General features: G+C 42.7%; 1 protein-coding gene across 1 annotated transcript; it reads left to right on the forward strand.

Moving 5' to 3' along the window:
- Positions 1 to 976: 976 nt before the first annotated feature.
- Positions 977 to 3,049, forward strand: six3b (SIX homeobox 3b). The gene is made up of 2 exons (XM_063217841.1): positions 977 to 1,668; positions 2,466 to 3,049. The coding sequence occupies exons 1-2, from the start codon at positions 977 to 979 to the stop codon at positions 2,635 to 2,637; spliced, it is 864 nt and encodes a 287-aa protein (XP_063073911.1). The 3' UTR covers positions 2,638 to 3,049.
- Positions 3,050 to 14,076: the final 11,027 nt, after the last annotated feature.

Raw genomic sequence — 14,076 nt, forward strand, 5'->3', positions numbered from 1 at the left:
TGCGGGATTGGCTGCTCGCGATGAATGGCGTTTTGCAGTTGAGGGACGACAATTAAATAGCCCACTAAGCCTCAGGGTAAACAGACAATTAGTCCAAATGAATTAACTTGTTTGCGGCATTAATTACAATCGTTGCGTAAACAATGACATGTCAAATAAAGACATGTAAATGAATGTTATTTGGCGCAAAGTTGCTCGACGGGTCAATCGTTTAACTAAGAAGATCTCAATAAGCTGAAAAGAGATAAACTATTTCGTCAGAGGAAAACTGTCGCCTGTCAAGAGAGGAGGTCGCGATAACAACTTCGAAATTAACATATCCTTTAACCTAAAGCAAACAAAAGCGGTTTTGTTTTAAATTAGAGCTCGCCTTGGCATATGCCCATTAGGCCTATCAATGCTTCTATCAATATATAAACGGCGGTTTATGAAGTGCAGATAAGGCACTCACAGTAACGGGTGAATGTTTAAAACTTGTCCGCTAACCCCCTCTGATATGAAGGTCTCCAGAACAACACTTTGGGTTTTCTTCCTCTGCGTCTTATAATTCTTTGCTTCTTTACCGAGTAGATTGCCAAGCTCCTTTGCATCAAATAGGCAAAATAGTGATAACTTCTCCGCCAGGACTCAACAAGGAGCTAATGTCACATTCTCCTACTTGCAAATATCACCAGGAGGGGAAGTCCTCTCTGATTGGAGCGCTGGTTAAACTTGAGCGCGCACCGCGAAAGTGGAGAGGGATGGGACACGCTCGCTAATGATGGCAAGCTTGACAGTGATTGGCACGGCTGCCATGACAACTGCAGGACGACATCAGGAGCACCAATAGAAAAGGCAAAGAAGATGTTTCGGCTGAACATTTCGAGTTGGATGTAGAGGAATATTGGGCAGCTGCGCTAGGCGCGAAAGCCACAGAGTCTGGAGGTAGCCTAGGCTAGTTATTACCGTCCTTTTGTGGAGATTGCTGGTCGGCCTCATGGTTTTCCGGTCACCCTTAGAGATTTACCCTTCCCACTTTTTCCTCCCCAGTCTTGCGGAGCGACCCCTGCTCTTCGCCGGTAACCACCCCAGAGCGCGCTCCCCGGAGGATTTGCCAATGTTCCAGCTGCCGAGCTTAAACTTTTCGGCCGAACAAGTGGCCAGCGTCTGTGATACCCTGGAGGAAACGGGTGACATCGAGAGACTTGGCCGGTTTTTGTGGTCACTGCCAGTGGCACCGGGTGTATGCGATGCAATTAACAAGCACGAGTCCATTCAACGAGCCCGCGCTGTCGTCGCCTATCATACTGGGAGTTTTCGTGAGATGTACCACATACTGGAGAACTACAAGTTCACCAAAGACTCTCACGGCAAACTGCAGGCGATGTGGCTGGACGCGCACTACCAGGAGGCCGAGAAGCTTCGCGGGAGGCCTCTCGGGCCTGTCGACAAGTACCGAGTGCGGAAGAAGTTCCCTCTACCGCGGACCATTTGGGATGGAGAGCAGAAGACGCATTGTTTCAAGGAACGCACGCGGGGACTTTTACGCGAATGGTACCTTCAGGACCCCTACCCAAACCCCAGCAAGAAAAGGGAACTTGCACAAGCCACCGGACTCACGCCCACCCAGGTCGGCAATTGGTTCAAGAACCGACGGCAAAGGGACAGAGCTGCTGCCGCCAAAAATAGGTGAGATAATCACTGCAATTAAGATTTGTTTGAAAGGAAAATAGGCCTATATGAGAAGCTTGACAAACAATAAATGGGGAAAAGGCAGTAAGTTGGACTAACTATATAATGGCGTATGTTTTTGTTGAAAATATTGAAAATAGGCCTATTCCTACACAAATTGACTGTTAATATGATATTATTTTTGGGAACGTTTTGAACCAGAAATATTATTATTAGGCTATTATTATTATTATTTTTGGGCTATTATTATTATTATTATTATTATTATTATTATGATATTGACTGCAAAAGAAGGAAAGAAAATAAATCCTAGAAGCCTAGACTTAAATCGAAATTAAATCGAGAAACATTATTGGCACTGGCTATATTAGTCTCAACCAAAGTCAACCCAAGTGCAGCTAAATTATTGCAAGATTGTTTTATTTTCTCTTGTTTAAGCCCTTTTATGTAAACTTGTGCAAATCTGTTCAAGTAGGCCCGCTGTTCAGCAATGATTAGACTGTGAAAAGTATATCCCTCTGACAAATGTTATTGCCTGTAGTCCTATATGGCCTAATAAGTATGTTATTCCTTGTGAGGAGAGGACGCTAATCTCTGATACTTTATTTCTTTGTATTTTCACTAATCATAAGAAAAATATTTGTGGGCCAACTGTCCTTTGTGGTGCAGCTTAGGCCTATTATGTGACAACGTTGCTGCTGTCAATGCTTAGTTTGTGTTTTGTCACAGATGTGTGATTATATGCTGTAGTCTATTCAGATCACATGGCAATACAATATTTGTGTTTGTTGCAGGCTTCAACACCACGGCCTGGGACAGGGTAGCCTACGGTCTCTCTCTGAAGCCGGCTGCACCCCTCACAGCGCGGCCGAGTCCCCAACAGCCAGCGTGTCCAGCCTGATGGAACGCGCAGAGGCCGGAACCATTCTTTCAGTTACGGACAGTGATTCTGACTTCGATGTTTAGTAACATGACGCACCTCCCATGAACTTGGACAATTTGAAATATTGAAGTGCAAGGATGGGACCGGTCGTTACTGAAGTAGTTCTCGACAGAAAAAAAGACTTACTAGCATGTTGATAAGCGCTGCAGACAGGTGCTGTATCTTCTCACTTGGTAGAGACTGCATGATATGGTTCAATGTTAATTTTAAAATCAGTTTGTTTGGCTTTGTTGACATGAACAAACTGATGGAAATTCTTGACCGAAAAAAACACTCCATGCTTTTCACAAAGCTGCCAACTCTTTGTTTGTCCAATGTTGGTGTCAGCGGAAGGACCACTCATATTTGGCTAAGTTATTATATTCAGACAATCGTTGAAGTCGAAAGCACCTTTCCCGTCACCTTCGGCTGCAGGAAGGTTCTTCGTTTGACTATCTTGTGTGTGTGTGTGTGTGTGTGTGTGTGTGTGTGTGTGTGTGTGTGTGTGTGTGTGTGTGTGTGTGTGTGTGAGTGTGTGTGAGAGAGAGAGAGAGAGAGAGAGAGAGAGAGAGAGAGAGAGAGAGAGAGAGAGAGAGAGAGAGAAAATGAAGCCTAATAAGTGTATATTTGCATATAATTATTGTTTATAGGTGTACAATGATAATGTCATGTCAGTACGCTTCTTCTCCTTGAAATTCTTAGTTTGCTCCTCCATGAAATGGTTAAATATTTGTAAAGTGCTTTGATATTTCAGTGTTTGTGCGTTTTATACTCTAAATAGGTTTATGGCGCTGAGGAACAGTGTTATGGGTCACTTTTATGCAAATAAATATAATTTAATATAAGTATAATTCTGTACAGAATTTTCTGTCTTCTTGCACATGACACACTACTTGACTACATTGGGATCTAAGCATGGTTTCCTCCCCCATCGATGACTAACACCGCCAACAATAATATTGATGATGATGATGATGATGATGGCTCGTCATCAATAATCATCATTAGTCCGTCTTGTTATCACTGTAGCTAGTAGGCCTAGATGTTGTAGTATCAGCCACAACAATAACAACAGAATAATGATAATAATAATAACAATAATAATAAACAGTCAAGTAGGCCTAATGATAGTCTGATGATGATAGTAATATAGCAGCAGTAAGCCCTATGCCTATTAGTAATAATAGGCAAATAATAATAATATTCACCATCATTAAACGCACATTCATTATCAGACACAAACGCGCGCAAACACACACATAGGCCTACACGAGCGCGCACGCACACTTAAAACAAAAAAGAGAGCTAAATTAGGAATATTGAAACAATGACTAGCCTTAACTTTTTTATGTTGTTTTTTTTTTCTTTGCAAGGAACGAAAAATATCCCCTTGTGAGGTGAGGTTAGGCATCGAACTTAACATGCTGGAGATGGTTGTTTTAGAGCTCCATAAAAAAAACTTAACCCTTTGAGGAGGGTCACAAATACGTGATTAGAATTTTGCCAAAATGTTGAGTTCTCATTATGATGTCATAAGGACATTGCGAGATTTTTAACGCAGACTTCTAATGGGAGCTGTAGAGTGTTCCAATAAAATTCTAGAAGAACTGGTGAAAAGTCCTTACTCCTCAAAGGTTAAAAACATGGCAAACTTAAAAATATGACAACATAGGCTTCTGTAATTTATCAAACGACGACATACTCCATGCATACCTGCTTTAAGCGCGCGGTGCTTTTAGAGGTGGTTTTGGAACACTATTCCATAGCATAACGCTATATTATATTAGATTATATTATATTTTACTGGCGCCCTTACCTTAAATTGAGGTCTACACCACACTAAAACTGTTCCTTGCGGTCCAGTTATTTTACTATTCTGAAATAGTAGGCTATGTCTGTTGCTGATCGTGCATTTTATCCCAGCACAGCACATACGCCTATGTCTGTGGGCCAGTGCAAAATAGGCTACATAACAAAAAAAAAAAAGTCCCCAAAATGTGCACATGTAGGCCTAACTGAAGGATGCAAGAGTTTATTGAAAAGTACCCTTCCTCTCAAATTTCATCGCTTAACTGAGCACAACTTTCTATTCATGGTTATTCATGCGGCACCTCTTTCTGACCTCGATTCCGCAGCGTGTGGTGATGCGAACAGGGCTAGAGCCCATAGCAGCCAAATCGTTTGAAATACTTCCTAATCGTTTACGTATTGTCAGCAGGTGACATCAAAATTGTGATCAGATGGAGCGTACAAGTTCTAAGAAACTTTGAAAATGTATTGGGACATAGGCCTAATGATGTCTGATCGGGCAACAAAGAACACTGGGGCATCAGACAATCGTTTAGACATCAAACTGAATTATTACGCATAGGCCTACGCAACGCAACCAGATTAAATTACCACTTAATAGGCCTACTACAATGATAACCAACCATCTTTATAGCCCACCGAACCAAACAAGACAATGGCCTACTCTGTAGGCTATTTTATTGGGTGACCTTTGGTGTTCTGAAAGGCGTCGTAGCCTATTTGGCATATTGTTATTATTATTATTATTATTATTATTATTATTATTATTATTATTATTATGTGTAGGCCTACATAAGCAGCCTACAGGGTGCTGTTGTATAGCCTAGGTCTACATTAGACCTAGTAGGCCTATACTTACAGGCGCGCCAAAAAGACAGGGTGCATTTTAAGGGATGTAGGCGTAGGCTAACCGGCTATCAAATGCATTAATTGGAAAGCTGACATACGAGAGTGGTTCTAGGTCTACGCGTGTTTCTCTGTTCACGCCTCTGGACGGCTATATGGAAAACGCACGGAAAACCTGTTTTACAAAATCATCTGCTGGAAATGACTGGAGCATAACCTTTAAAGATGACGAAGAGCTTTTTAACCCTTGTCAACACAGGATAAATACTTCGCAGTGGAAATAAGTAAAACAGTTAAGACATGGAAACTGAGAAGGTTTTATTTTTTTCAAAAGTTTTGCTTTGTTTTTTTGTTCTGTTTTAAATGCAGTTCTGAGGGAAATGGCAGCACTGCAGCAGAATGAGTCTATGCGGAGATTGGTAAACCCCACACAGCCAAATCCAGTTTAACATTAAAAGTAGGTCTTTTTTTGTATTTAGAGTTTGTTTAGTTTGTTAAGAGCGGCGTTTTGGGGTAGCCGAAGCTTTTCGATGGGGAAAGTCTGCAAAGTTGTTATTTTTTAATGATGTCTTGTGGCTTTTAGTGCCACCCTGTGGGGTTTTGATGACTTGCAACTGTTCATTCAGTATTGTGGCGTTCCATTGTTGCACTGCACTGCACACTCTATTGATTATGCAGTTTAACTGTCCTTTATCCACCCTGAAGTAACACGACATCAAATAATGAGATAGCCTGAACTTTATTGACTAAAACAGTATAGGGTGTTTCTGGGTCAGTCTTTGCAAGGCCACAACATAGGTGGACGCCTTGACAAAACAATGGCAGTCACGACAAGGGCAGTCATGGGTAAGTGGTTAGGGCATCAGACTTGTAGCCCAAATGTTGCCGTTTCGACTCCAGACCCACCAGGTTGGTTGGGGGAGTAATTAACCAGTGCTCTCCCCCATCCTCCTCCATGACTGAGGTACCCTGAGCATCCTGCCGCACTGCTCCCTTGGGGCGCCATTGGGGGCTGCCCCCTTGCACAGGTGAGGCATAAATGCAATTTCATTGTGTGCAGTGCAGTGTGCTGTGGAGTGCTGTGTCACAATGACAATGGGAGTTGGAGTTTCCCAGTTAGGCTTTCACTTCACTTTCACTTTCACAAGATATTAGGGGCATATGTGATAGGCCTATACATCTAATCGAGCAAGCTGGCCTTTTGTTAATAGGAACATTATCACAATAAATTAGGAGCGGCCCCTGCATTGCCAGAGCTGAAAGTTCATTTGGATTTTATATTTTAAGCTTCATTGGTCTGGTGGCATAAAAGTGTACTACTACTTACTCATTCCTTAAAGGGACAGTTTGGTCAATTTCAACATGCAGTTGTAATGCTCACACTACCCTGGACTTGTCGGTGCCAGAGATTTTTTTTTCTTCTTCTTCAGCCGTTTCCGAGATCCTGGTCATTGTAATGGGGGCAGCTTTTATTTATTCCCAAAAACATCCAAAAGGTTATAAAACATCAGCAGACAACTAGCAAACAGCAGTACCTTTTGGGAAAATATTTGGAGTTGGCCTATGTTTCATTTTTTAAAAATGTAAACAAACGCTGCCCCCATTAGAATTGCTCATATCTCGGAAAGGGCTGAGCCGAAAAATGTGGCATCACCAGGTACTGACAAGTCAAGGGTAGCGTGAGCAATACAACTGCATGTCGAAATTGACCAAACTGTCCCTTTAACCACTGAAGAGACACATGGAGATCCTGGCTCCAGGTCATGGCCAGCACAGTATTCCCTCTGGCTGTGCTTAACGCAGATATTGGTTTGAGTCTTAATACATGGTAACTGGAATTATAATGTTTCTCTTTTTTCAATTATGTGGCAAGGTTATAGTGAAACTGTAATGATCCAGAAAACATAGTCATTGCTGTTGGTTGCAGGGGTGCCGCTAAAATGTTGATTGCCCCATGAAAGATTTAAATTTGGTCCCCAAAAGGACTGTCAGTGCTGTCGGGCCCTTAGAATCCGTAACACCTTTCCCCCCCTCGCGGCACCCATGTTTGGTTGGTCACTTGTTCTTTTCAATGTCACATCAATACATAGCTCTCCTGTATTGGACATTTAACATGTCCAATTTCATTCTTGCACACTTGAAAATAAAACCTGTAGGCCTATTATTTTTTATAACATGAAGCATTACTTTTAGAAGAGTTATTTTCAGTGGCCGTTCAAACCACCACTGAGGCAACAGAACCATTTAGTTCCAATGACAAATGAGTGCTCTGAAATTAGTTGTTAGTTCAATTACAAACACATTAATCACAATCAAACAAACTAGAAATGCACTCAGAGAGTGCAGACCTCAGCCAAGGATGCTGTTTGATAGAACATTTGACTATGTTGCACCCTAAAAAAAATGTCCAAGTCTTTCGGAGTTATAAACTGGAATGTTAAAATTCACCCTATCCCGCAATGGTGAAGAATCTTTTAAAATCCTGTATTCGGATCGTGAGCCAGATCACCACCAAAATGTTATCACTTCTTCAGCTCCACAAAATTTCATCAAAATCTGCTCATAACTTTTTGAGCTATCTTTCCTGCTGAAAGACAAACAGACAGACAGACAAGCCAATGCAACTGAAAACATAACCTCCCTGGCGGAGGTCATTAATTCATTGGTATAAAAATAAAGTCATCATATCATGTATTCACGGTCTGCAACCAAATCACCAGCCCTGTTGCATCTATCGTAGACCAGGACCAAAGACAGCATAGATCTTGTTTGAAGATGCAGTACAGACAGGGAATGCATCAAACAACCTTAATTTCAATAATTTAATGACTTGTGAAGAATATCAATCCTCGCAGTTGGTATATTGGGATGTCTAGTCTTTTCATGATTGATGAGCCCCTAACCAACTCCACTACTGCTGAGTATGAACCTTGCTGCAGTAAAGTGCAAAGAGGTACATATCATAGAGCAAACCTTTGGCATTAGCCTAAACAAGGCCTTCCTGGGCAGTCCGCCACTCAGGGCCTGAATTTATAACCTCTCAGTTCCTCAACAATTCGGTATGGGAGGCACAGGTGCAATACCACTGAGCTAGAGGTTTCGCCCGGTAGGTCAGCACTCAGCACTACCACACCTGTATGAGGCTTGGAGAGGGAGGTTTAAGAGTGATTCTACGATTCGCCTGCGCTTTTGGCAAAAGCAAAATGTCAATTATCAGTATTTTTTTCAACTAAATGACCTAGATGTTTACATAGTGTATATATTTAAGTTTCCAAACAAACAAATTGCCAAGCTTAATCTTAAATCACTTGATAAATACTCTAATGAAAGCAAACATTTGCTTGATTATGTTGTCAACAGTGTTATGGACAAATACTATGTCATTTCAAACATATATATAAAAAAATACTACAGAGTTGAAACAACATACGTTTGAAAGTGCTTATGTCCCTTAGCAATAATGTTGTCATTAATTTGTGCAACTGATATAGAAAATGTGATTGTTGAGCTTCATAAGTAGGATTTTATGATTCACTGTGATACAGACTGACACATTTTTCCTTATAAATCCCTGTAATGTCTGATTTGAATTTAGTCACCCTCCTTACACAAGACTTCCTTCTCCAGAGATAATCCCTAGTGTCTGTTCATAGGATTTTTCCAACACATAAGGGATCAATAGCACAAAAACACTTTCAAAACAGTCAACCATGTTACTCAACTGTGTTACGGTCAACAGTGCAGGGGAACAAGTCGGCACTTTTTTAGGAGAAAAAAACAGAGCAGACAAACCCATCTCCCATGTTTGTCTGTCAATATGGAGATAAATTGGCAAAAACATACTCCTCCTCAACTGTCATAGCTAATTGTAACACCATTGACGGTAACACGGCTTGACATTTCAGCCATTTTTATGGTGTTGTGCTAACTGAGGACCTCAGAAGTTCCACCACAACACCTTAATCAATTCATGTATTTGTATGCTTTATCTGTCTACATGTGATTTCTAATTCAGATTCTTATGAATATGTTGATAACACAGTTGACAGGCAATTTTCCTGCTATGAGAACATGAAAAAGAATGGATTAAATTATGGAAGGATTGAGCTCAAAACTTACCAAAAAGTCTTCCCATATCCTGCCAAAGAGGTTATGAAATCACGTGATGTTATTCGTATGGCCTAAGACCAAACCATTACTGATTTATGGAGGGGGTTTCAGACCGTGACACGGTTAACACAGTTTTTGTGGACACACACAAAATGGCAAATTTCATGTATAATGGAAAGGACAGTGGTCTTTCTGACAGTTTTGTCATATTGTGATGATTACTGTGAATCAACATTTGCAATCGTCTTGGGCAAAACAAGTTTCTTACATGCTAATATGAAGACTGAATCTGACATTTGGAAAACAGGACGGCATGAAAAGGCCCAAAACCAGTATTAAATATTCATTCTTGCTGAGGGAAATAATGCCATGTCTACACTTTCTGTATTATATGAAAGATAAATGTGTGCTAATGTCCAAAACATCATTGGATGCAGTTAATAGTTAGTGGAATTGGCAAATAAAATCCATGGACTTAAAAGTGCAGCCGAATCGTAGAATCACTCTTAAGTAACGTTCTACTGTATCACTGAACTCTATTACGAAAATCGACCATGGTAAACCATGGTTTTCATGGTTTTTGAGCATGGTGCAGGTGGTACTGTACTCTAGGGGCGCCAACGGGCGAGTGCAGACTCCATTCGGATGAATGAGCTGCGCTCTCTCGACAGCGCCCTCTAGGTGAACTGTAGGCATGGATTGAGTGAGTTGACAGCCTGTAACTGTTAAACTGGCTCTGGCACAGGCTGTATCCGGCTGTTAGAATGACATTGTTTACCAAATGGCATTGGCTACCAAAGTTCTCTATGCCTCGTTTTACATGTCAACAACCCGGGAAGTTTTGGGCAACTTTGAGCGTCGTAAATGGGTGGAAAGTAGAGTTTTATAACGATGGCTACTTCATGCCCTGGTGAAGCACAGCAAAAGCCCAATGTTAGCATCAGCTAACTAGCGCTCGATTTCTCAATGCAAGGCACGAATGGAGTTGAGGTATGTGTTCAGATTTAGCCCTCAGCATCATGTTTAACACCATTTAAGCCATTTTACATTGGAAGAATTTGCAACATTCCTCGCTAAGGAAGCGATACGTGTTGTTCCCCCCTCTGAGGCTGAGGATGGTTTCTATAGCAGATACTTCCTGGTGCCTAAAAAGGATGGTGGCCCACGACCTATCGTAGACCTAAGACATCATAATTCTTACTTCAGACTCTTATGGTTTAAGATGATGACCCCGGCGATCATTATGTGCTCGGTGATCGTTATGTACGAGTTCATGGTGCTACCCTTTGGGTTAGCCCGGAGCCCTCGCATATTCACACACTGCTTGGAGGCCGAGCTTTTCCCACTACACGAGTGCAGAGTGTGGGTCTTAGCTTATGTTGATGACCTTTTGACCTGTGCTGACTCTGAGCCCCAGGCTCAGGCTTTTGGTGGCTCACCTGCACAGTTTGGGGTTCACCATTAACTGGCAGAAGAGTTCCCTCCTTCCAGCCCGGAACATCGTGTTCATTGGCATGTCCATCGACTCAGTCGCGTACAGGGCCTACTTGTCTCTGACGAGGGTGAGGGCCTTCCAGGCCTGTTTATCGGGGTTACGCTTTTCCCTGCAGTGTCCGTTCCACGTATTTCTATGCTTACTGGGGCTCATGTCTTCAAGTATCCATGTGATTCCCCTTTGCCATCTCTTCATGAGAGAGTTTCAGCGGTGGGTCGGTGCGCTGCACTTCTGCCCGGTCCGCCAAAGGTCCCGTCGGGTGACGGTGTCTGGCAGCTGCCTTATCTCCTTGGTGCCATAGAGTAGGCAGGTTGTTTTCAGTAGAGGTTCCCCTCTGGAGACGTTGTCCTCTCGCAAGATTCTCCGTACAGAAGCATTCCTCACAGGGTGGGGGTGTGACGGTTACGGTGTCAGCGGTGTCTGGTCCCCCCCGCCTTGCCGCGTGTCACATCAACTACTTGGAACTCCTGACAGTGTTCCTGGGTCTGAGGCACTTCAGGCCTCTCCTTACAGGGTGCCACGTCCTGGTCCGAACGGACAATATGTCTGTGGTGGCTTACGCTCCAGGCAGTTAAGGGCCGTACACACACGTCGCTGCTATTTACTCGCTACTTGCTCACTCGCCTACTCGCCACTCGCTCTGGGTGATTTTGTTTATTGGTTGTCATGGTTCCCGCTGTCCGCGTCAATAACGTCCGTATGAAACAAAATCCTACGCTGTTTAACGTTGATCGTGTGCTGTGCACAGCCATGCATATATTTGTGTACACTGTATTGGATGTATTTTCCTCAACACTTTTAACCAAAGTGTGATGGCGTGCAGAAGTTGGATGGTCAGAAGAACACAGACCTGTATGTTAATACAGGTCTGTGGGTCAGAACACCACAGGGGCAACGTCACCTGTCAATAATCTGTATTCTGCATTCCAATTGGTTACTCGCTTAACTCGCGTCGCTCGAAGATAAAATAAGTTTATCTCGGAACCCGCCCACATCGCATCGCTTGTACTCTCCTCGCCTACTCGCCAGCGAGACTCGGTGGAACACGTAGACATTCTATTGACTTCATCCGCTGAGCGAGTAACTAGCAGCGACGTGTGTGTACGGCCCTCCCTGGCCAAGCTGCTGCTGCTGTGGGCAGACAGGTACCTCCTCTCTCTGAGGGCTTCACATGTGCCAGGTGCCCTGAACGTGGGAGCGGACATGCTCTCAAGACAAGGCCCCTGCTCGGAAGAATGGAGACTCCATCCAGAGACAGTGGGAATGATATGGGACTGCTTCGACGAAGCCAATGCGGACCTGTTTGCGTCTAAAGAAAACACCCACTGACGGTTTTTCTCTGGCCTTTGGTGTTGCTACTAGTCAGGTCAAGAGCAATGCAAGTACTATCTGAGCTCCAGGGAACTTGGGAACTCCACCCACTTAGTCAGGAAGCAAACTTTGAACAGCTACAATGGCCCTGGGTAGCCGTGTTCAAAGAAGTGATGTGGTTTAAGCAGAGACGTTCAATTGGGACTAAGAAAATGTTTGGTTTAAACTTCAGCACAACCTTCTCTGGCCTCGACCAGTAGCAAACCAAGGGAGATGATCAACCGTGCCATTTGAGAAACGTTAATTGTTATGCTCTAGGTCAGACCAAGTCTCGAAGAGATTTGAAGTCGACAATCTGGCTAGTTTATACCAGTTATTGTCATTTTTCTTGTTTAAAAGCAGCCAGCTTGTCAGGGTTAATATTATCATGATGTTTCTGAACATTTGATTATGGCATCCCAAGCAGCAAATTAACGTGCCCAACACGTTTTTTTAACGTTTATATTTGGTGAGTGACACGTTCAGAATTGGTTCAGAATAGGTTCAGAATTGCGTTCAGATATGGTTAATTTGTAGGTTCCCGATTACGTGCTCAGCACGTTCTGAAAGGGTTGTTTTTTGGTGTCCAACACGTTCTCTAAACGTTTCAAAATGGTGTCAAACAACACGTTCGGAAAAACACGTCCACGGACGTACAAATAAGGTGTACATTTGGGTTTTATTACGTGTTCAACACCTATTTTTGACACCAAAAATAAAACCTGCCGCAGCGCCATATGGGCTTGCCTTTTCTGTTAGTGCAGGGGTCGGGAACCTTTTTGGTGGAGAGAGCCATAAACGCCCATTTTTTAAAAAATATTTTTTGTGAGAGCCATACCATTTTCGCCATTATTTCTAATGCTAATTGTCATGCACAGAAGGGAATAAAAGTAACGCTTGCATTGGGGACAAGAAGGGAGAGCTAACGAAAGAAGAACTAAAACTACTTGTAGATGTGCTGATGTGCATTTAAGAAGCCACGCGCATGCATTACCTTAAGTTTCTATCTTTTATGCATCGGAGTTGCCAATGAGCAATGAGAATGACGGAGGTGCTTCTATTCTAGCCATCAGACAGACACAGGGAAGGTGCATGAGGAGGGAGGAGGGAGGGAGAGAGAACTTCAAGACAGGATGCTCATCTTGGTCGCGCTGACATAGTTAACATTTTACAGTTGATATGTGGCTGACATGTCTATTTTTAGTAATTCGCGAAAATGCCCTACAAAGCGCGTCCCTTACCGACATGCGTCCCCAATACAGAACGCATGATTTAACCGCCAAATAGGCTACAGGGCGATTCCGTATTTCAGGGGACGAATGGCAACCCTACGTTTGCCTTCGCATTGTGGCACCAGTTATCTCGCAATCACACCATAGAGGGTGGAGTTTATCTAGAGAGTTCATAAGCGTGTTTTATGGGAATCGGTCTGTAGGTGTCGCAATTTAGCATTGGTGTGAAAAAGCGGCCATCTTGTTTCAGCCATCCATTCATTTCCTATGCATGGAAGAGTCTCGCAATGCCTTCTCCGAAGAAATCGAAAGATTTAACCTTACGAATGCAGTGTTTGTTTTTATTCTCATCTATCTCCTTGAGTTCTTTTTCTTTTCTCTCTGTCTGTAACTTTTTTTTTTTCACGTTGTCTGATTTGTTGATTTCATATAATAGCCTATAAAAACAAAAGGCCCATTGAAGGATGTATGGCTGATCATGAACACCATTGTATAATGAAATGAAGTAGGCCTATTTTAATGCAAAGACAAACGACTACCTATACATCCGGTAAGTTTGTGAATTATGTTATAGGCCCTCAATGTTTAACCTAACCCAAAGATGCAGAGTAGACTAGGGCCTACTCATTCTGTATGGGAAT

Source organism: Engraulis encrasicolus, chromosome 15, assembly GCF_034702125.1.
Source record: "Engraulis encrasicolus isolate BLACKSEA-1 chromosome 15, IST_EnEncr_1.0, whole genome shotgun sequence".
Taxonomy (NCBI): Eukaryota; Metazoa; Chordata; class Actinopteri; order Clupeiformes; family Engraulidae; genus Engraulis; species Engraulis encrasicolus.

Coding starts and splice junctions, on each gene's coding strand:
- six3b (XM_063217841.1), top strand. CDS start 977: ATGGTTTTCCGGTCACCCTTAGAGATTTACCCTTCCCACTTTTTCCTC. Junction 1,669..2,465: donor GCTGCTGCCGCCAAAAATAG/GTGAGATAATCA, acceptor TGTTTGTTGCAG/GCTTCAACACCACGGCCTGG.